General features: G+C 39.2%; 1 protein-coding gene across 2 annotated transcripts; it reads left to right on the top strand.

Moving 5' to 3' along the window:
* cdhr5-rs (cadherin-related family member 5, related sequence) lies at positions 1-15361 on the top strand. 2 transcript variants are annotated; one of them, XM_043238022.1, is made up of 15 exons: positions 1-156; positions 3918-4022; positions 5152-5360; positions 6041-6097; positions 6175-6267; positions 6402-6488; positions 6662-6772; positions 6856-7026; positions 7866-7956; positions 8053-8159; positions 8395-8595; positions 8690-8821; positions 9433-9511; positions 9988-10181; positions 13543-15361. In XM_043238022.1, exons 2-15 carry the CDS (start codon positions 3956-3958, stop codon positions 13579-13581), a joined length of 1638 nt encoding a protein of 545 aa, XP_043093957.1. In that variant the 5' UTR covers positions 1-156; positions 3918-3955; the 3' UTR covers positions 13582-15361. The 2 variants fall into 2 exon arrangements, with proteins under 2 accessions (XP_043093957.1, XP_043093956.1); XM_043238021.1 differs by lacking the exon at positions 13543-15361 and adding an exon at positions 12086-13183.
* The last annotated feature ends 7888 nt before the right edge of the window (positions 15362-23249 follow it).

Below are 23249 nucleotides of genomic sequence, written 5' to 3'. Positions count from 1 at the left end.
TCTGTTGCGCCGTGGCTGGCCGCTGTCCCTTGTGGAGCAGGTTTGAGCCCCTCTCGGAGGAGAGTCATGCGGCGAAGGACAGGAGCGGCCACCGCGGGAAGCCACGGCAGGATCCCCTGAGCTCTGAAACAAAGGATAACGGCCACCGGAACAACGGTGAGGGAATGCCGAGGCTGTTTGGTCGAGCGCGTGCGATCGCGTTGTTTACACTTCACGGGACACCGACGACCGGCGCTTTTTCTCGTTACGACTCTAGCGAAAGCTCACTTTCCCAGCGTGCCCCGGTTTCCCGCTGTAGTGACGGACAGCCGTGTAGACGTTCAGCGACATCTTTAGATCCGTCTCCAAACAATCTGATTACCGAAGCGCAGCTCGGGCCTGATTTTATAAAGATGACGGGAACACAGATAAACGGGTTTGTGACTTCGACGAGGGAACCTTTTATTCGTCTTCGCTTTTGCTTTTAAAGTGATCCGTGTCAGAAAGAAAGTTATTTTTTAGTTTGCCGACTCGCCCCGCTTCATGCTAATTGTCTCATTATGCTGGTGTCCACGTCCAAAGCCGCTCTAATGAGTCTGAATCACCGCACTTGGACCTCGCCAGCGGCCGCCGGTCTCTCTCTGTAGTGTTTGTTTAACCCCGTGTGTTTCTGGGGATGCAGCCGTTAACTCATCCATTACAATTACAGTCAAATAAAATAGTACTATCTGCTCTGTACCTTACACTCTCGGTAAAAAAAAGGCAGGCAATGGGGCGGTGACCTTTTAAAAGGTACCTCATTTACACCCAACTGGGTGCTTATTAAGTCTTTAAAAGGGACTGGTTACCCGAAAGTGAAAATGCAGCCAAGTTGTTCCAAACCTGTGTGAGTTTCTTTCCTTTGTGGACTATGAAAGAAGAGTTTTGGGGTAACCAAACAGTTGCTCGTCCTCACTGACTTGGAAAAAAGTCATTGGGGGGCCAAAAACTGTTTGGTCGCGCCGTGGAACAAGTTAAGGGTAAGTCATTGATGACAGAGTTTTCCTTTTTGGGATGAGCTGTGCATTTAAAACCTAAGTGTTAGTCTTGTTATTAGTCCTGAGATAAAAGTCCCGCTCCTAAATGCATCACGATACAGAAGATAAATAGAAGTGACTTCTGCTGATTACTGGATTATATAGACAGTGTTACCTAGGCAGGAACAAATGAATACGCTTTGTTTTGATAGTCCACTTTAGACATTCTAACTTTGCAACTGATTCTCATTCATTTGTAACTACGTGTCTACTAACGTTTAGAGCTGCTTGTTGGTTTAGGTTTAGCAGAATAAGTCACTGCCATGTTTCTTTTAGTCGGTGTGTAGTATTTTGTGTCAGAGAAGTTGTGTTAGAATGTAGTTAGTTAGTAGAACGTCTAAAGGCTTTGTGATTCTAAAAGTATTTAAATTTTTTAGCTATTAATTTTTAGGTAAATAACTTTTCTTTTTTTACTATGAACTGTGGGGGCATTTTTATTTCATTTTTTAACAATTTAGTAAAAGACAGCCTCGCAAAATATGTTATTATAGTAATTATGTGATATTCCAATTTAAATTACTATTTATATATATTTATATAAAATAGATTTTTTTAAAAATGAACTGACTAGGATTTTTGGCATTAATTACTCCAGTCTTCAGTGTCACATGTTCCTTCATAAATCATCCTAATATATGGATTTGTTGCTTATTTATCATTTATTACTACCAATAATGTTAAAAACCACTGTGCTGCTTAATATGTTACGTAAACAAAAATTGTAAAGCGATTTTTTTATAGCATTCTTTAATAGAAATCGTCCAAAAAAAATCATACCAAAACAAACTTAGAATGGGAGTGTGTGCAATCATTTTTAAGTAGTTCTAAAAGCATATTTTTCCATGAATTTACAGTAAAATTAAAGTAAAATGTTTCTGCGGATATAGGCAGGTAAGCACATTTTATAGTTCCATGTTTACCTTTTTTTTCCTTTCTTTTCACGATCTCTTTCAGCGTTGAGGGGTGCGCCGTACACATCTCCGCAGACGAGTGCGCTCAAGTGTGAGATTAGACTAATCAAATCATAACAACACAATGCGGCGGCATCGCTAATTCTACATATACTTCTGCTAAAACTCAGAAGAGCTTTAATTTGGCAAAGTGGCCTCGATCAACACTTGCAGACAAACTCAGACATGCGGAGACGTGCATAATGAATAGCGGCCTGCCGTGTGCAGCAAGAATATTAAACCATACTGTGCTGTAATCCCATAATCTTGAGGCCTACTTCCTGTTTGGCATTAATTACTCGATTAATCCCTAATCACATGCAATCCACATACAGTCGTCCTGTATCCAAACAGTCATTGATTACATCTGGTGTAGATGCACCACAGTCATTTGTTTTAATGCTGTAAAGTTATTACATTATACTTATATTTTGTAAAATACCTGCTTCTAATTCCGTCTGTAAACCCCATACCTAACCTCATTCCCTCTCGACAGCAGCAAAAGTGTTTCCAATGCAATGCAAACACAGTAAGTACATTGTATTTTTTGATGCAAGTACACAGTAGTTAATGCTGCTTGAGTGGGATTACATTATGACATTTTAATTATGACATTCCCTGTGAATTATTAATTATTAGGCTGTTGCATTTAAACTAAATTATGAATAATATATTTATAAAAATATATACAATCAACTAATGCACAAATGAAGCTGTTAAACATACACATTAAAATGTATTAAAAATAAACTGTAAATTGAATTAAACGTTTTTAAATCAGAATATTGGAACAGGTCTCTTTTGCCACTGAAGACTAAAGTAACGACTGCTGAAAATTCACTTTTGCTATCCCAGGAAAAAATGTAGCATCTAAAAGACGGACCAACAAAAGAACGAAAATGTACACGTCGACATCCTGTTTAAAAGTTTACACTAACCCTCGGCTCTTAGCCTATTATCCACAGCCACGGCGAGTTCAACCACAATAAGCCTACTCAACTCTGAACTTCAACTTAGGAAAGATCAGAAGATTATCCTCCATCTCATGGGGCCCTGAGGTGTGTTTTTGACATTACCCAGCCTAAAGGACCGACTTTATACCTTACTCGGGGAGGACGGAAATGACGGTGCCCCCTAGTGGTCACGTGATGAATAATTCAACCAAAAATGACAATCCTGCCACTTACTAATCATTTTTATTCTTGCATAGAAAACAGCTACATAAAATACGTCCTTTTAGAGCATGTCGGTTTAAAAATAAGTGAATTAAATCATCAAAAATATTTTTTGCATGAACTATCCCGGCGAAATTGTCTATAATTTAACAGAAAATGTGTAATTAATGTGTAGTAGCGTGCAAAATGAGGTGGAATGAACAACAAAAAAAATACAAATGTTTCATGCGCCGCCTGGGCAGACAGCAAAACCTAAGAGGGGAAACAACAGTTGTTAGGCAGCTTTGCAGGTATTATGTGAGGATTTATGTGGAGGGGTGCGTGGAGGTGGAAGGTGGAGGATCAAAAGTGCGTCCTGGAGGTCACGTAACCGACATCGCTGCCAGTCTTTTGGCTCGACGCTGGCTAAAGACATCATAATAGGTTTTAAGTGCTAGGAAAAACCTTGGGGGCGACGACTAAACATGACTAAAGCCTAAGCAGAAGTAAACAAACGCCGAGAGGTGAGACCGTGTGACGTTCTAGTGTAATTCATTTAGCGCTTCGATTCGACTCACTTGAGTAACTTGGCTGATGAATTTCAGATGGTGGCGCGACAGTATAAATATGCTTTGTTAATCTTCTGATTTAATTGACCTTTGGTGTGAATGGGAAAGTCTGCTCTTTGTGACAGGTAATATGAGCGCTCTAAATCCTTCAGAGCGATTGACTGTCAGGGTCTGGCATTTCTTTTGCAGCGGGGACAAGGAGACGTGAGCCCGGGGGAATATCAACCATGTTGACGCCATGGAGATTGTTCCTCTGCCAGATGGCACTGAACGTATTCTATCACATCGCGAAAGGTAAACACCCCTCTGAAATCAGCATCCGCAAAGGCTAATTTTCATGAATCACCGCTCCGTGACGCGGTGGATGCTAACATACGCGCCAGACGTGGTTATGAGCTTGTGGAAATTGTAACGAGTCTTCGAATGACCCTCTTCTAGTCAATGAGAGTTTCGATTCACTCGGCCTGTCAGAAAGAAAAGTGAGATACAATAGTTGTTCTTCACAGAAATGAGACGGAGAAAGGCATAAAGCAAACATTAAACTGCCTTAAAATGTTGCATTCGAAGTTTCAGGATATCCTAATCGCAAGGACTTGGATTTTTACATTAGAATCGATTGTGCCCCAAGGGTTACGTAAAAAGGCACAAATCACGGGCCTCTTGAAGCGCGCTTGTGGTCCTGTGGCTTCCGCTTGCCATTTTTGGAGACCGCAAGATCGTAGAGCGTCCCATTAACATTCACGAATGGGAGAAGTTAAAAAATCGGTGACATTACCTGGAAGTTAATAGGAAAGAAAGACGTTTCATATACGGTGCAAGTTGTTATTTATAAATAGATACCTTATTATTGCAGTGTTACAAACAGAAACCATATTTACTTGTCCTAAAACATGCCTAGATACCAAAACCTCCAACCAAAAGTAAGAGATTTCAATTGAATTCCTCATTAAATATCTCTAAATATATCATTCATTTTATAATTCTCTTCTGTTATAACAACAACTGTTTGAATACAATATTAATTTAGGGAATTTAATTTAGCACGCTAAAATGAATATTAAATAGTTGATTGGAGCGTTCATTCTGAATTCTGGAGAACAAGTCAGAATCGCGTGTGAAGTGCTTATTGTAGGGAATTAACTCAGAATTCTAAAAAAAGAATCCGATTTGAACTGAGTGAGCTGTTCATTCCGAATTCTGAGAAAACCAGTCAGAAAGTCTAAATTCCAAGATGTTAACTCACAACTGCAAGATACAAACTCAGAATAAAGTCAAAGAGTCAAAACAACCCTGATGCAGGAAAAGTGCAAAATCCAACGCGTATTACAAGTATTACAAGTGCTATTACAAAGATGTTGTTTTTTAAATTAGCTTTGCTTTGTCTGTGATTTTATGGGTGATTTGTGTTGTCTCTGAATGGCAGCCAGTTTATGCCTCGGTGGTCAAGACATATTTGCCACGGTCCGAGAGAACAGTCCCACTGGAGAGATCATAGCCAACCTCAGTATCAACGGAGACCCCGGAGCCAATAGCATCCGCCTGTGTCTCACAGGAGAAAACGCTGACTGGTTTTACCTCGAAGGCCGAACGATCCGACTCAACTCGTCGTTTTCAAAGACCTTGGATCGAGAGGTGATTGGCACGAGTAGTGGCTGTTAGCGTGTGGAGGGAAGCCAGAATTACACTGAAGCGTTAGGACTGCCGGCCAACACAGCGGAGGGGTTTTTATAGACAGAACGTCTATAAATTGCCAATTGTATTGTAATTTATACAAAATCTGTTTATCAGATGTATCCGTTGAGACCGGCCCACAAATCTTTACAAATATAATATGCATCAAACAAGAGGCCACATTAAAATACAAACAAAGTATACGTTTTCTTTTGTATAAAAATAGTTTTAGTCCTAAAATAGTAGGCATATAGTTTTTTGGGTATCATTTTAGTAAATGGAACAATTCTCACTGTTATCAAGTTACTTATTTATTAATACTTATAAAGCACATATTCTGCATGGCCATATTCTCTGTCCATATTTCTACTGTGCTAATACCTAAACTTAACAACTATCTTATTAACTATTAATAAGCCACATATTGTTAATAGTGAGAACCGGAAAGGCCAACACTTTATTTTACGGTTACGCCTATTAGTTGCTTATTAGCACGCATATTACTAGAATATCAACTATTTATTACATGGCTTTATTTTACATCCCTAATCTTAGCCAATACCTTGGTTGATAGTTGATAGTTAACAAGCGTATTACAAACTTTTTTATGCAACCTGAATTATTTCTGTGGTAATTTACAGGTGCTGGGATCAGTTCTGATTGCTGCATTGACGTGTTATGAAAATGATATAATTAGGGTATGGTACAAAAGTGCATTGCAAAAATGATATTATTTAACACTGGATTGCATTTAACCCACAGTTTCTTATTTCAGAGTCGATATCGAATTATGGTGGAAATACTGAACGAAAATGACAATATGCCATACTTCCTTGAAGATACCATTCAACCGCGATATATAAGTGAGGTAAACTCCACATTTTGAATTGATTAAATTCCTGTTTGAGATGAACCTTTCACTGATCATTTTACATGTGTGATGATTTTAACGAAACATTATAACCTGGAGTCCTGAAATCTGAATCCTGACTCTCCCCACAGTTGCTAACTGTAAACTCAATGGTGTTCACAGTAAAAGCTAGAGACGTCGATGGAGACACAATCACTTACATGACCGACAAATCCACAGTGAGTGACGCCTTCAATAAAAAGCAAAAGCACAGATGAAGTACAGTTTTTGCTGTAGCCTCAATCAATCTGTCTGTAGCTGACTGACTGCCCCTGCAATACAGCACTTTACATACATAAAAATACAAGGATCCAAGAAAACATTACTAGCACAGCCTGTCCCTCTCATTCAGGCCGATGCCAGCTATTTTAGGATTGATCTGCCCAACAGTGGGATGGTGATCCTGGATAAACCGTTAGACTACGAGACTAAAACCCAGCTGCAGGTGGTCATATTTGCTGTGGTATGTAGTACATGCTGCTCACATAATGCTCAGAGGAATCATAATTGAGAGAGAACGGTTCGAACTGATATCTAAATCAACAGGAAACGACCACAAAAGAGAAGTACAGCACGACAGCTACCGTCACCGTGAACGTTCTAGACGGAGATGACCAGTATCCTCAGTTTCAGCCATGCGCCCCTGTTTATGAAGACGGAGATCACAATATCTGCACCAACCCTGTGTACAGTGTCAACATCACAGAGACAGATGAGGTACGCGCTGACATTTTAGCACACAGGTGATTGATTTAGCGGAAATGAACTAGACTACTGTTCGAAAGTTCGAAGTCGGTGTTTTTTTTTATATATTTAATATTTTTAGTCTGCAAAGAGGGTTTAACTGATCAAAAGTGACTGTAAAGACATTTATAATCTTGCAAAAATAAACTAATAATTTAAATATGTCAAATAAATGCTTCCTGTAAATGATAAAAAGATTCCTGAAGAAAAACACCTATCACTGTTTCTATAAAAAAGCCTGTTTTCAATATTGATAATTTTAGCGAATGTTTCCTAAATGGCAAAAAAGATTATTAGGATGATTTTTAAAGAATCATGTGACACTAAAGTAATCACTGCTAAACATTCTGTGTTGCCATAAGAGGAATAAATTACATAGTAAAATATATTAAATACAAAACCATTTAAATTGAAATCATAATAGTATTACTGTTTGTACTGCATAATAAATAGTAACATGTAATAAAAAATGATAATACATGCAGCCCTGATGAGCAAAAGAGACTTCTCTCAAAAACTTCTTTAAAAAGAAATAAAAAAAACAATGAAAAAAATCTTACCAACCTTGTTTGTGTATATGAATGGCAGATAAATGAATACAATTATAAATATGACAACTAGAGTAGCCACATTAGCTGTCTGCAAAGTATTTGCTAAAATTGAATGATTAAATTAGATTCGTATTTCACAGCAATAACAAATAATGTCAAGCAATAAGTGCAATGCAGTCTTTTTAATGTTTCATTTTAAAACAGTAAATCTCTGAAGCCTTCGCCCCTATGGTTACGAATAAAATGCTCTTTATGATCTAGGATGCTGTGCTTTATTTTTCTCCGGGGCCCATTCATGCCGAAGACGGAGACAAAGACATATTGACTCCTCTAGTCTACAGTATTCTGTCAGGTACGTTTACCGTATGTCGCATTGATTTATAGACTGTTAAAACACAGACTGTAACCGTTTAAATATACGTTACAGTTATTCAAAATGACTTTCTAGGTGACGACGATGGCAGATTTACAATCGACTCTAAGACCGCAGAGATCTCTCTCAGGCGACGTGTGGAAAACAGACTCCTCACGCCTTCATTCAGGCTCCGCATCATGGTATGACGAGATTATGACCATGTTTATGAAAAACAAAGTGATGGCTGATTTCCCACGCTGATCTGCCGTATAGCATTAACAAGGACACAGTATGGAAGTACTTAAGCTGCCATATTGCGGACCATAATGCTAGGCAATAAAAAGACCATAAAAAGATATTGCATTGAACGTAAATGTGTGGCACAACAACGGCGTCAAAGTTCTTCTCATAATTGCCCTTCGCGAACTCCGACAGGCTTCGCAGGTGAATGACCTGAAGAAATATTCGGTGGCGACCGCACTGGTGCACGTGGTGTCGGAGAACCTGTTTCCCCCGTTCTTCAACAAGACCGTCTACAAAGGGTTCCTCATCGAGAGCTCCAGCCCTGCCACGCTGGTCACTACCTACGGGAACCAGGTCCTGGTAGTCCAGGCCATCGACAGGGACTTCAGAGATGTAGAGTGAAAACATCTCCCTTATAAATAACGTTTAATCCCCCCAATGCGTCATTTAGAGCATTTCCCTCGTTTTTCGCTCTCTTTTTTTTTAGGGAATAAACCCAAAAATCCATTACACGATGCAGCCCTTGACGGGTAGCAATAAACTGTACCACATCACCCAGGATGGCATCGTGATTGCGAAGACGGACCGACTCAGAGCGTTCGACCGACACATCCTGGAGGTGACAATTATGACATGATCTATATCACGTCTGTGACCGACTACTACTCACTAGAGCGCTATGCTGTTACTACAGCTTCATCTTAGGGTGTCAGCACCTCCGTAAAACCAGGCCTGCTTTACAAAGCGTGTAGGCAAATGTTTTAAGATGGCACTGCAATTTCCAGAGATTATTGGCGATTGCTGTTTAAACTGAACCAAGCTGGACAATGACATCTCTGAATTTAATAACGAAATGCCTTAAACGGGCAATTAAGCATTTAATCTTGTCATTATACATTGCTGATACTCTACTCTCTTATTTGATACTGTTCAGTGCTTCGGCGCTATGTGTATTGTTAAAAGCGCTATATAAATGAAGGTGACTTGACTTTACAGCAGAGCATCAGCTTCTACAAAAGGGTATGTTTCAGTCCAGTCACTTTTAATACTTTTAAACTTTAACCATTGTTATAAAAATATTTCGTTTTGTCATTAACAAGTGCGTAGCTGCTTGAATCTGCGTGCAAGAGCTATAGGTTATGCACAAGCGGTTTGCCCTGGCCACTGGTTTTCATGCACGTCTCATAGCATATGCATGTTTGTCACTTTTTTGTCCTTTTTTAATCAAAGGTGATTGCAACAGATGAAGAGTCCGGTGAGACAGCCCATGCTTCAGTGGATATTGAAGTGCTGCAGAGAGGACAACCAGGTAAATTCACACGAGCATTCGTTGTGTTCATCTTGAGGTTTCTTTAAAATCAAGGTTATGTAACAACGGTTGACTGTACGCTTTATGAATAATATCTGAAAACTTAGAAACGACGGCTTTAAAGTTGATTAAACTTAACAAAGTGCGTGTCATTCAGGCGAGAAGTAAAAAAATACTGTACCACGGAGGGTCAACCTAAATGTAGATAATAGTTTACACAGAGCACTCATCTGGTTAATTTGATTATTCATGGTTGATTCAATAGGCATGCATAAGGTGTTAAATCAGATTTAACCTCATTGTATTCCCATTAACCTCTGTGCTCCTTCAGCTCTTCACTGCCCTACGCCTGGCAGCCGTACAAAGCCAAATTAAACGCTAAATCTCGTAGAGGTGTAAGACTCGGAACCGAATCCTAAAAAGTCTCTGTAATAGGTTTGTGATTTTTTTTTTCCATCTCTGAACTCTCGGGACAGTTCCCAGAAGTCCATTTGGTGAGGAACGTCTGTTTGGAGATATGAACGCAGGGATGGCCGGCGGCATCGCTGCCCTCGTTCTGATAGCGGCCGTGACAGTACTGTTTCTCTTCCTCTGGCTGGCCAAGAGACGGAGAGAGAGACGGGATCCAGCAGACAGGGGCGCAGTAGCTCTTGGGAAGCACCCAAACGTGGTAAGAGCTACTATATTTTATCAGTCACGCCGAGTCGTGCCCCATAAAGTAGATTGATGGAAACCCACCTGCTAAAACGAGATGCTAAATTTACCAATAAGACATTTGGCTGTTTCGACTGAACTGGGCGCTATTATATCTCACATTTTGCATTTATCTGTAAGTGGCTTGTCTCGTCTTCCTTGTACTTTGTCTAGTAGTACGAAAGGAACTAAAAGGAGCATTTTTTAAAAACAACAGGAGAAATACAGTACACGTGCATATTGTTTAAGACCGTATCTGGCCTACAGATGTTTAAGCAAGACCTTTGCACCGAACAAGGAAATACCACATGATTAATAAATTGATTTTGATTGGAGGAAGATTAAAGCATCATTTACAGTCAGAAACACTTCCTGCCCTTGTCGTTTTCCCCTCGCTTTCCTCTTTAATTCCTCTTATGTAGAGCTTAAGATGGTTTCAGCAGGTAAGCACTTGACATTAAGTAGCTAGACGTGTTCTGCGCTGTCCCTTGTGAAGGTGAGATGTATTTTCTGAGAATCCGAAAGCCGTATACTACTGATAGGCTGGTTTAAATGGGATTGTCTGTGTTACGGTTTATCATAAACATGGTGCACCATTTAAGCTGGTCAGTATACGAAGCACAGCCCCCAGTGTTTGATGGTTTGGTATGTTTCACTGTGTGTTTGATGTGGCCTGTGGCTGTTGTCGTGTAGATTTTGTATTTATGTATGTGTATTTTGTGTTACATATTTAAGTTTGATAAACACTGTTGCAAATGTAGCTATTGTTAACTGTGTCTATTAATTGATATTGATTCTTGAGAGATGAGACAAAATGGCACACTTTTACCTGACATTAGTTAACAGTGAAGGTAATCAATGTTTTGTATCATTTCATTTACTGTTTACCTGGTTAATAAAAAATAAGCTTTATATATATATATATATATATATATATATATATATATATATATATATATATATATATATATATATATATATATAGCTTATTTTATATAAATTATTTTATATATATATATATTACCTATATATATATATATATATATATATATATATATATATATATATATATATATATTTATTTATTTATTTATTTTTTCATTATTATTATTTGACTTAATTCTGCTTCTACCTTTTCTCAAAATCATGATAACTGGCCTCCATCAGAAGAACTGTATCTTAAAATATATAATCAGTTTTTAGACAATTTAATTCATTCTGAGGAGGTCCTGCTGGTAACTAGCAATAAATAAACAATTTAACAATTAAAACATGCATGGTTTAATACAGCATGATGGTAGCAAAATAGAAAATATTATATTGTCCAATGTTTAATGCATTTTTAATAATTGTTTAACGCTATTTGTTTGTAAACTATTATAAATATTTGACATAACAGTTCATATAATTCTGGCATTACAGCTAGAAAAAAAATAAGAAAGCCAATAATAAAATTAATAAGATCAGCCAATATTAAAATTAAGGTCTTCTCTTTTCATATTTTATTTTACAAATATAAGTATAGTACTCAATGTGAAGTGAATCAAAACCTTTCATCAGAGTTGTCCTAAAACTTAAAAACAAAATGTTTTGTCTTAGGACAACTTTGAGGAGCATCTTTTGTGATCCACTTCAAATGTTGACTGCTGTGTTGTATTTTTTCCAATGTTGTGCATTACAACTAGAAAAAAAACTAATTTTGCAAGAAAATAAGCACCAAAAAGGTCCCAAATAATTCTCTGCGCACAAGCAGATTTGTCCCATGTCTCAAGAATCGGTGACACACATAACTGCTCTATAATCAGCGCTGGACCTCAGCGGTGGATTTGACCTGTGAATATGTCACGGCGACCCTAAATGCCCTTTCTCCGTGGTCAACAGGTCAATTCAGGACGTCCCATATCGCTCATAGAGGACGCCTCCTACCACAACGAGGCATTCGTTGACCACGAATACCCCAGTGACTTATACACCAAAACAGACGACATGTTTTCTGCCTCAATCAGGGCACATGAGTCTGAAAGGCCCACTGTGCCGCAAGACATGCTGCCCATCCTGGTGCTTCCAGAAATAACGCCCCCAAACCCCTCGTCTTCAGCTCTGGCCAATGGGAAAGCGTTTGTAAAATCGGTCTCTTTTAAAGAGGACGTAGGAGCAGCAGAGGAGGCTTTACCCAAAAATGAAGGACAACTCGTAGTTGTTTGTAACCAAATAGAAACCAGAGCGGATATTCTGATGCCCGTCACGCAGCAGGACACTTTTGCTGTAGCCACAGCAGAAAATCCCGCAGAAAAGGTTGACGTTTGTCGCCCAAATCCTTCTGTAAGGCCCAGAGAGGAATGCATCTTCGCGCACGGTAATGAGGATGACGGAGATGACAACGATCCGTACAAGAACATGGCCTCGGTTAATTTACAGCAGTGACGAAGACACCGGAGACGATGAGCCAAATGATTTAAGGCACTATTTCAAACACGGGCAAAATCAATTCACGGTTGACCACATGAAGGCCATCGGATTACAAATCGAGGATTCGGATGAATCGCAAGCCTGATTCATCCCAAAGCCAAATGCTTACGAGTTTAAACAAAGGGAAAATAGCAAAGAACAACAACGACAAAAAAAACAGGCTCATTAAATAGGATATAAATACGTATTATCAAACTTTACAGCTTTTCAGTTTTTGGTTTATATTCCATGTCGAACTGGTCCAGAAATACAGTGCACATGATCAGCCTTAATTAAGAATCAGTTTAAAGGACGTTTTGATGACTGCGTCTTTGAGAAATTAAGATCTTGTGGTCTGCTTTTGAATTTTTCATCCAGCTCTCGTGTATTTTTAAGACATCTTGACCGGAAATCGAGGTCAAACCCTGAAAGTGTGTATTGTAATGAAATGATTGTTTTTTTCTAGACTACGATGTTCTGACGTTCTGACTGTAATTTTACACTTAGCATTGAAATAATAAATAAAAGTTGGAGAACAATATTCTGTGCCAAAACTGATGCATTGCCATGTTTTACTTAAACAAAAAGCTGCGTCGTATTGCATTTGCTGTCTGGGTTCATGAAATGAAGCGTGATGGATTCGATGTTATTTAGGAGCTTGAGGACTTCTGGAGATCCTGTGAAATGGTTCTATGCATTACTAAAATGTAATATTTCAGAGCATTTTTCTTTTGGGAAAACATCTCGGATTCTACACAGAGTAGTCTTTGACGAGGTAAAACTGCTTAAAAGCTTCAAAAGTGTTTCGGCGAGGATGCAGAGTTCATGTTTTCCCTGAATACGACGCAATGACTGCCTGTAAATGTTTTGGTTTCTGTGTTTGTCTGCAGGAGGCGTCTTCGCCCGTCTCTCCTCGCCATGCGTTGTAGAACTGAAGCGGCAGCGTCGCGATCACATGCGAGAAAATTGTCTTTCGAACGCCTCACGGAGTCAGGATGTCTGTGCAGGGACCGAGAACATTGTGAGAAACACGTGGAGGTGAACATGTAGCTTTGTAAACAGCTTTTGCAAACACTTTTTGGCCATTTCGTGCTATTCTTGACATCTTTTGTTTTTATGTGGAAGGATACAAGGGAATAGGGGAATAGTCCCATGATCCCTGGTCGTGGCAGCTTATATGTTGAGATATGTGTGAATCTTTTGAACTTTGTCTGCAGCAGTTAAGTTAAAAAAACACGCTCATTTAAACGTCACTGTACTGTATATACCGTTCAAAACTGAGGTTGGTAGGTTTTTTTGTGTTTGTGAAAGACATGTATGCTCAACAAGCCTGCGTTTATTTGGTCAAAACGGTAAAAACAGTAATGTGCTGTAACTATTACTATTACTGTTTTCTATTTTTCTCAATTATGAATGCAATGTATTCCTGGGATGGACTTTTTTTAGCAGCTATTCATCCGGTGGCACATAATTCCTTCAGAAATAATTATAATGTGTTGATTCGGTGCTCGGGAAAGATTTCATATTGTTAGCAATTTTGAAAAGCAAAATGTTTTGTGGAACTTTTTTAAGGATTTAATAAATATTTTCAGATGTTGTAAATATCCTAACTGTATTTTTTAACGTTCTTAATAGTAAATCTAACCATATCATAAATCATAGTTACACTAATTTGACAGACCGCTTTAGACATTCTTTGCTAAACAGCATATACTGTCTGTGTCATAAAGAGACTGTGAGTCAACAAAGCAACCAGTGCATAAAACCTGTAAATATTGGTTTCACCAAAAACACCCTTTCGTCGTTCCAATGTTGCATGGCTTGCTTTTTTCGTGCAATGTTCGCGCTGCTCTCTTCCATACAATTAAAAAAGTGGGCCACGAGCACTTAATCTGTATTCCACTGTCTTCCAAGCCCTCTGAAGCCATATTATGGTTCTCTGTGTTAAACAGAGCTGAGCTATTTGATATTTTATTGTTGCACACTGAAATAGGCTGTTTGGTAACAACTCTTGCCTTTAAAATCTTAAAAACCGAATCCATTTTATAGCTGAGATTTGTGCTGTGGATCACAAGAGGGCGCCATTTTCCTTCTATTGCTGTATTTTCCTTCTATGGTGAAGTAAAAGTTGACTTACTAAACCTGCTTGTGACTGGAAGGGATACGACTATTGCCGTATTTTGTTTTACCAAAATGTAATCTACACTCACAAAACCCTGAACCTACCATTTACAATAATCCAAAAACTAATAATGGAGGCGATGTTGATGTGCGCGTGCCCAATGGCCTCAGCCGCTATACTTCAAACTCTCGAAAAGTAAAAAAGCTCTCTCGGTTTAATAGTTGCTGAATATATAAATACCATGCAAATACATAAAACGGCATTTAAAATTGGTGGCCTTCTAAAAAAGCTATTTTGTCCGTGTTTAGGACCACACGCAGTAATAAGAGAAGATGCTGTTATTTATGTAGAGTGTTTGTTCATCTGCAGTGCGTCTAACAGACGTTAAGAAGATGTCTTTAAGATGTTTATGTTTAAGATGTTATTTGGGTTGCCTGTAAAACTGGCATCTTATAGGTGTTTACACACAGCCGCTGATGAAGACCCTCTTTAGATTCAGTCCAGTTGAGTCCATGATTTTGAAAGGTGTTTGATGTTCTCAGATGAATGTGTTGACATTTAATAAACACAAAAAGCGATGCAAAACACATCCTTGTGTTTATTGTCGAACATCTCTATACCTCTGATGCTTGTTTTGAAAAGACCGTGTTGACCACTAGAGGGAGATATTGTTGAATTAGTGCAAAACATAATTTAGCCCTATAGGAAAATATATATTTCTCTCTCTGTCTGTCTCTCTCTGTGTGTGTGTGTGTGTGTGTGTGTGTGTGTGTGTGTGTGTGTGTGTGTGTGTGTGTGTGTGTGTGTGTGTGTGTGTGTGTGTGTGTGTGTGTGTGTACATATTTTTCTTCCCGGGAACCTCCTCATGTGGAGTTAAATTAAGTCCCCATAGGGAAACAATTTTCTAATTCATGGGATGTGTGCTTATCTGTGTGTGTGTGTGTGTGTGTGTATATATATATATATATATATATATATATATATATATATATATATATATATATATATATATATATATACACACAAACTTTCCGGTGAGGTGTAGCTTTACAGTAGGTGTATGGTGAATTTACAGTTTGTACAGTATACAAACTATTACACCTACAAAGAGACCCCACACAGATAGTAAAACACATCCATGTTTGTGTATGCGTGTGTGTGTGTGTGTTTTGTATATTGAGACACTTCCTCGAGGTTTCATCGTTAGTTTGTTCTGCTCAGCTGACCGTGATTGCTTGACCTGATGCACGATAACATACAGTCACTTCGCTGCTCACTTTCCCTGTAATGCACACAGCAAATACTTATTGTCATCCAAGGCATTAGAAATGTTAAAAAGGTATTCTGAATTATGTTTCACGTAGGAAGTCAGAGGTATTGAGATCACACACGATTATGTATGATGTGCACAAGAGTGAAGCTGTAGGGATGCTTTTTGCTTGAGCACTTCTGTATGTCTCTTAATTCTCTCATGCACATGGACTTTGACAGACTGGAGAGAAATACTGCCTAATGTGAAGGAAGACATGGATGGAGCAGGCTGTGAATCAAACACACACACACACACACACACACGCACACGCACGGCTTAATCAGCTAATAGTGGTGAGTGGGAATGTATCATGCTTGTAGTGCTGAATTAATTTCAACATTTTCACAGTTGAAATCTTCTGGTCATTTTCAGTGAAGCAGATTGCTCTTGGTTGTAGACACCCTCATGACTCAACCTTTGAATACACACAGTTACACGACTGCATAAGCAGCGCATTTTACTAAAACACCATACCATCACAATGACATGCCACTTGAAGGAAATAAAGTCCATGAGTATTGTGTTTTAGGTGGTTATATCAGTTCTTCCGTACAAAATGTAACTGTAAACTGTCTTAGTGGTAGACTCCTTTTGTTATAGGAGGATTAACTGATGGTTGTTTTCAGGTAATCATGTCAGTAGTTGGGCAACAAGTTATTTTGTGACACTAGTTTAGTATTGACATATATGTGTGTATTCCCTACTAATAAAAACATAACAAAATGTAAAGTATTTTACTGAGCTGATTTAAGCTGGTCTCCCAGCTCTGAGCAAAATGGTTTGCCCTAAAATCAGCCAACAAACCAGCTTAACCAAAGCTGAGAGATCAGCAGAGCAGCAAACCAGTTGGCTGATTTAAGCCTTGCCAATAGACTTTTATTGTAATTATGTTATTGCACTCGTGTTTTTTCTCAAATTGAAGGATGAGTCAAAATGGCGATGATAAATAATATAAATGAGCTTGGCAGAAGTTTATTTATAATAAAGCACATTAAATAATAAAAAATGGTATATAAACGTGTAATACAACCTATGCAAATGGTATAACCACAAAATCAAACAAAGAAAGTGTTTAATAATAACATAAACATAAAACCCCAAAACACCCAAAGGAGACGAATGCGGCTACAAACGATGAAAGTGCACAGTCCTTTCTGGAAGCAAAATTTGTATTGTATATTCACTACCAATGTTTCTATCATAGTTGTGAGTGAATATGTGCAAAAGAGCATGAAGCTCTAGATCGCTTAATTATTCCTGTCTCTTAATTCACACAAACGTATGCCGGTTAGGTATGTTTTGAAGCAGCACGGCAGCTAGTTGGAGCTGGTTTAAGCTGGTCTTAAGCAACTAGCTCCCGCTCTGGATCGATTTTTCACCAGTTTAGCCGCCGTGCTGCTTTAAAACATCATGCAGAGGTTTTTTTCAACGGGGATTGTGTTCAACCTAATGTAAACGAGCTGCGACCCAGGCCTGCCGGAGTTTCACAGGTCTGAGGACAGGTGACAGAAGTTTCCTCCAGCAGACAGACAGGTGTTGGTTGGCGCTCTGGGTCTGCCGCGGTGTTCCCGCGCTGTGACAGATGTGTGCGAGTGCCTCAGCGGGGCATCGGACTGCCAGACCGCCATGATGGATCACACCTCTCTCTCCACCTGCTGCGGCCCAGCGAGCTCCTCTTGTTTATATGCTGCGTTTGCAGCTGGGGTGCGATGCCATCTGTCACTATCAAAGTCTTCCGTGATTGGGAATGATGTCTGAGAGCCTTTAATCCGAAGTAAGGCGAAACGCGCGTCCCTTAACCTCAGCGAGGCTCGTTCCTGAATAAAAACGTAAAAGTTAGCAACTCTTTCCAGCTTAGCTTAAAAGTGCTATTGCCCGCAGAGCTCTGAATCTCATGGGGGGGGATAGAGAGAGGTGGATGAGCAGATTTATGTATGCGTTATCTCAGTATGCCTGTGACACATACCCAAGAGAGCCAGAGGGGGATCGCTGCTTATGCAAGACAGTGATTCACTCTCGAGCGGATCTCGTCTTATTGCATGTCATGCATTCATCCATTGTCGTGCAGAAAATCCGTTTGTGCTGTATAGCCACAACCGTTTCGCTGTGTAATCAGCGGAGGCTCTCCTGACAAGTCCCTCGTCGTACGGGACATTTATCTCGCGATGAGATGCCGAGATCTTTATAGCGTGTCTGCGATCCCGAGCTTCCTCCGCTGGTGTCTGCCAGACGAGGCACATCTGCTGTTGAGAGCTGCGAGATGCAGACATCTGTCTGCAATCAGGAGCTGAAACAGTCAGCCATGTCGTGTGTGTCCCGACTGGAGAAGCGGAGCCGGAGTCTTAAAACTGTGTTTTTATAAATGTCATCAAATGCCAAAGCGTTTGTTTACCGCGGTCCAGTCACATGCATGCGGTTTCTGCTTTACATTAGGCCGTAAACAAGGGGTCATATGATGGGATTTCAAGTTTTCCTTTCTTTTTGGAGTGTTACAAGCTGTTAGTGCAACTCTGAAGTTGCGAAGACAAATCAAAGAGATATTCTTTATAAAAGTTATGACTTGTCCACACCCCCCTCACTCTGTGACATCACAAAGTGGGAGCGTGTTTTCATAACAGGCTTTCGTAAAAGAAAGAAGGCAGAGCTATTATTCTAGCCGTAGTGTTTGCTGCCCTTTCATGCAATGGTGAGAGTATAATGTATTTTCATTGTTATGACTCATTTCTGACACGACAGCTAGCACTTCTCTTTTGTTTTTGGAATGCGTTTATGTTTAAATGCGTGTAATACGGTCTGTGGTTGATTTATATTTTAAATAAAGAATGAAAGAGCTGTCAAAAGAAGAAGTTGAAGTCAGGCAACCTAAGTGTAACTCATAAAAGTTATATTTATTAATGAAGATTATTTTAATGAATGAAACCTCTAGAAATCATGAACATCGGTTGGCCCCAACTTCTTTTCGGCAGTAATCAAAGTAAATGAAAATATATGATTTAGTATGATGCTAACAAAAAAAAAGTAATCACTGCAGTTCTCTATTATAGCATCAGATGAGGTAATTAGTTTCCCATCATGCACAGCAGTTTTATTTCACTGGCAATTGTAGCTATAAATTTTTCTATTCGTTGCAGTTGTTTCTGATATACATAATGGTGTGTTTTTAATTGAGCCTTCACAAAGACCTGTCCCCTTAGTTACTGTTACAGACAAGACAGAGCAGGGGTACTTCTGGGATAAAACATGGTCTCAGCTTTAAAACTGTATAAAAGAAATTCAAACAACAAATACTTGTTTTGTAGCACTTTAATGTGTCGTGATCGATCTTGCAGCAGCTCAGTTCAAGTGGCATGTGAACCGATCAACTCTACCTCTATGCTAATTATAACATAAAATAAACATGAATGAACAACAAAATGGCCGATTCGGAGTTATGATTGGTCATATAGCCTGTTAATCAAACTCCCTGCAAGGGTTCATTTTGACATGCTTGTTTTTTGCTTATTTTTTATTTGTTGTCATTTAATTTGAAACCCTTTTGGTTACTTACAATGGACGAGAATCCAGTTTGTTTTGTGAGCTGTGACTCAATGAAGGACAGTAGACTCTTGATTTTATTTTCATTTCGGGTTGCGTAACGTAATAGATTTGTCAGAGGCAGAGACAATAGAGGACGGAGGAGATTTTGTGGGTGTCCACTTTGATCAGGGGACACCTGTCTGTCTTTTTTGTCTTTCATCAGCATCGTGTCTCCCTCTTCAAAGGTTCAGATGTGGACTTCTAAAGGGCTGTTTGTTTATCAAAGATCTGCATGGATGCTCTTCACTCTGGCTTTGATGAGTCACACAAACAAACCTCACGCTGCTGACAATTAAAGCCGCGTTGTTCCTTTGTTTGTGCGCAATATGTTTCTCCACGGTCACCATCCTTCAGTCTCATTAGCCGAGGAATGTTCAAACGGAGGTGATAGAGGTCGTTTCTGCTTCGGCCGGGATGAAGATCTAGGCTTGCTGGATATGAGTTCAAGTCGCCACTCGCTTGTCTGTCCATCTGCTTTCTTTCTTGCTTAGCATGTGATGCTCCGTATGAAGTGAACCATTAGACATGGTAACACAATTACACCCCAGCTGCCTGGATAAACAACCGGCCCATCTGGGCTCTTATTGAATAAGGAGATCTTTACTGATGTTTACAGATATAAAGTCGGTCTTACATGAACGGCAGTCAGATACCGTTAGGGTCATGCTTTTTATAAGCAAGTTTGAGAATGTCAGACTTCGTCGATTCAATCTCAAAATGCTGTAAAAACACCGAATTGGGTTACGTCTGTGATGTCTGTTTTCACAAATGACAATTTAGTATGGTTAGTATCATCCCTGTCATGATGTCATTTCCTGCAGCTCTAGAGTGATAAATCACGTGGCATTTAGCTCAGGCGATCGACTAAAAACCGCTTGGCATTGGTTTTATTTGGTACATTTACAATTTGGTTTTATTAAGCTTTTTCAGTACTCAATTTCAGTTAGTCGCAAACATTTCGATCATTATTTTGAAAACCTGAAAAAGGATACCTGTAAAAATCCTGAACTTTAGCTGGTAGCAGATCTTATTTTATTCAGTAATCCACTCGGTTCTCATTACTAACATCTTCTGAAACCCAGAAAGTGTTGCATATTGACTAAGTGGCGGTAATGGCACCTGTTGAGCATGTGCACCTGTCATGTGGTGTGAAAGTACACAAAGTGCTTTAGATCAGCTGCATGATTCAGACAACAGCTTCTGTTGATTTGCACTACGGCATGCTTTTTCCCTCTCTCTCTTAATGAGACAACTACGGTAATATCGTAGTGCCAAGATAAATCGTATTTTTTTAATTAAGTGCTGAGTATTTTCTTAATAACTGTTTTACCTTGGCATGAATATAGTTTTCCAAGCATTTTTCATATTTTGATGGGTGAACGCTAATTGAATCAAAACCGGAAGGGCAGTAGCACATTAACCAGGAAGCTGTGATGTTCTTTCTGCTCGCCCTGTTATCTGCATCTCTTTTTCTGGTGTCCTGGTTGCAGGCAGAGCTGTGTGACTGCAACCAGGTCACATCAGGGTGGCCAGCTTCTTTCCTGCTAGACTTTCTTCATTCTGTGGCTCCATCTGTACTCTCAGAAATACTCAAGTATTTCCAGAAACGATCCTGCTAACAATGGAAGCCACCGGACGGCTGCACTGCCATATTACCAATCGTTCTTGGCGCGATTTGTGAATATTTTTTGATCGGTTAAGAAATTTTTTGGAAACTTCAAGGGCATTTTATGGACCGCGTGAGCATCTATAAGACATTGAGGAAATCATATGCATTTCCATCTCACAAGCTTATCTGGCAGCAAACCTGTTAACATTTCCAAACTCTTATGCAATTTATGGGACTCAGTTAAAATGTAGATGTCCTCAGTTGCCTTGGAAACAATCTCCATGGGACAGATTAATTAATAAATTACACTTGGCAAACCATGAGTGGAGGAAAGGCGTGATTTTTGCACATTTCTTTGTAGTATCCTATTAATTTAGAACTGAATTAATTAAAAATGTGGTTTTTGCAATGAATTCCATATGCTGTAAATATACATATTGAAATCCATTTTTTTTATTACAATTTTTTTCACAAGGATATATTTGACAGATTATTCTCCACAATCCTGAGGCCTAAAACCACAAGAAGGGCATCCAAGTGAAAGGACAGAGATGCCCGCCACTGTACCCAACTCATGTGTTTTTGACATGCGAGTCAGTTCATGTCCAAACATCCACATCGCCTTTGGACAAAAATGTTTATTTGCATGCAATTTTTCATGTTTTTTCTTTTCTGTCATGTAAAGCGAAAATAAGAAGCGGGTTTAATTTCTACTGCTGTTTAACGTTTTAAGAACAAACCCCTTTCTGCTGGAGAGCAACCCAGTTAGCTAAAAGCTGCTTGTCGTATGAGCTCTGGGTGTTGATTCAGGAGAGAATTAACTCGTGGTGCCCCACATAAATGGCCACAATTGATATTATTTTGGGGTAAGATCTAAAACAAAACTGCGTCATTTAATTTAATAAAGTTAATATTCCTCAAAGAAAATGGTTCCCAAATGGATCTACCTACACCTAAAGAGCTAAGCAAGGAAAATTATTAGGCCGGTATTAATTATTAACACACAATCATTAGTTACTAGGACAGAGACAGAGCATAAGGCTGATTTGGCCTGCCAAATGACTATGTTAAAAATTAAAGCACGACACCAGGTCTAAATATACACTGAACTTATTATTATCATCATAATCAGGTTCAGGCTGCCATGCGCAAAGTCCTCTTTATTTTTTCTAGGTCTGCATTTATAATTGTTGACCTTCATAGTTTCTCAACTATCTAAACGATGAACTGTACTGCGGAGATTTTTGTTTGACGCGCACTTCTACAATTTGGAATTAAAGTGAGAATGATTTTTAAATTGCAGTTCAATTTCTGAATTCACATTCAACTCTTAAGTCTGACACAAACAACATTTGTCAAGTAAATGTCATTTCTGTAACTTATTTATTTGTTGCGCCTTACAGACAGGGACAGTAACAAAAAATATATTTCATACACTATCGGTGAAGGTTTTTTTTTTGTTTTTAATTGAAATTGTGTAGTGCGAGGTTAGGCGGTCTAATGCAGAGTAATATGAAGCGAACGAACTGCTTTCACTTTCATATCGTAATCATCCATCTTAAAACGTCTTGCACGAAAGGGACGGAGCATTAAGAGAAACCAGAGAGAACAAACAAAGCACTCGCTCATATTTTACCCCATAATCTCTACCTCCCACAACGGTTGTACCGTTTCCAAGCGGCAATAAAACCCACCAGCATCACTCAGTGTAATCCCAACAGAGGGATCCATAACATCCCCACGCACCCTGCTGTCAGTAAATGTACAACAGTGCTCTCTGCGGCATCGCCTGCCAGGTTGTACCAGGTCATTTAGAGCAAGTTAAAATATCTTCTTCCTTGCGTCTCTGTGCGCCTCTTTTTCTCTTTTGCTGACTTGCTCTCGTCTCCTGCCTTTAAAAGAGAGCGTCCTCTCCAGCTTCAGAGTCAGGACTAACTCGGGCAACTCCTGTGGCTGTGAATAGATAGTGTTGCGTTGC

Source organism: Puntigrus tetrazona, chromosome 4, assembly GCF_018831695.1.
Source record: "Puntigrus tetrazona isolate hp1 chromosome 4, ASM1883169v1, whole genome shotgun sequence".
NCBI lineage: Eukaryota > Metazoa > Chordata > Actinopteri > Cypriniformes > Cyprinidae > Puntigrus > Puntigrus tetrazona.
The sequence above is the reverse complement of the archived record's forward strand: the minus strand, read 5'-3'. Positions and strand labels throughout refer to the sequence as shown.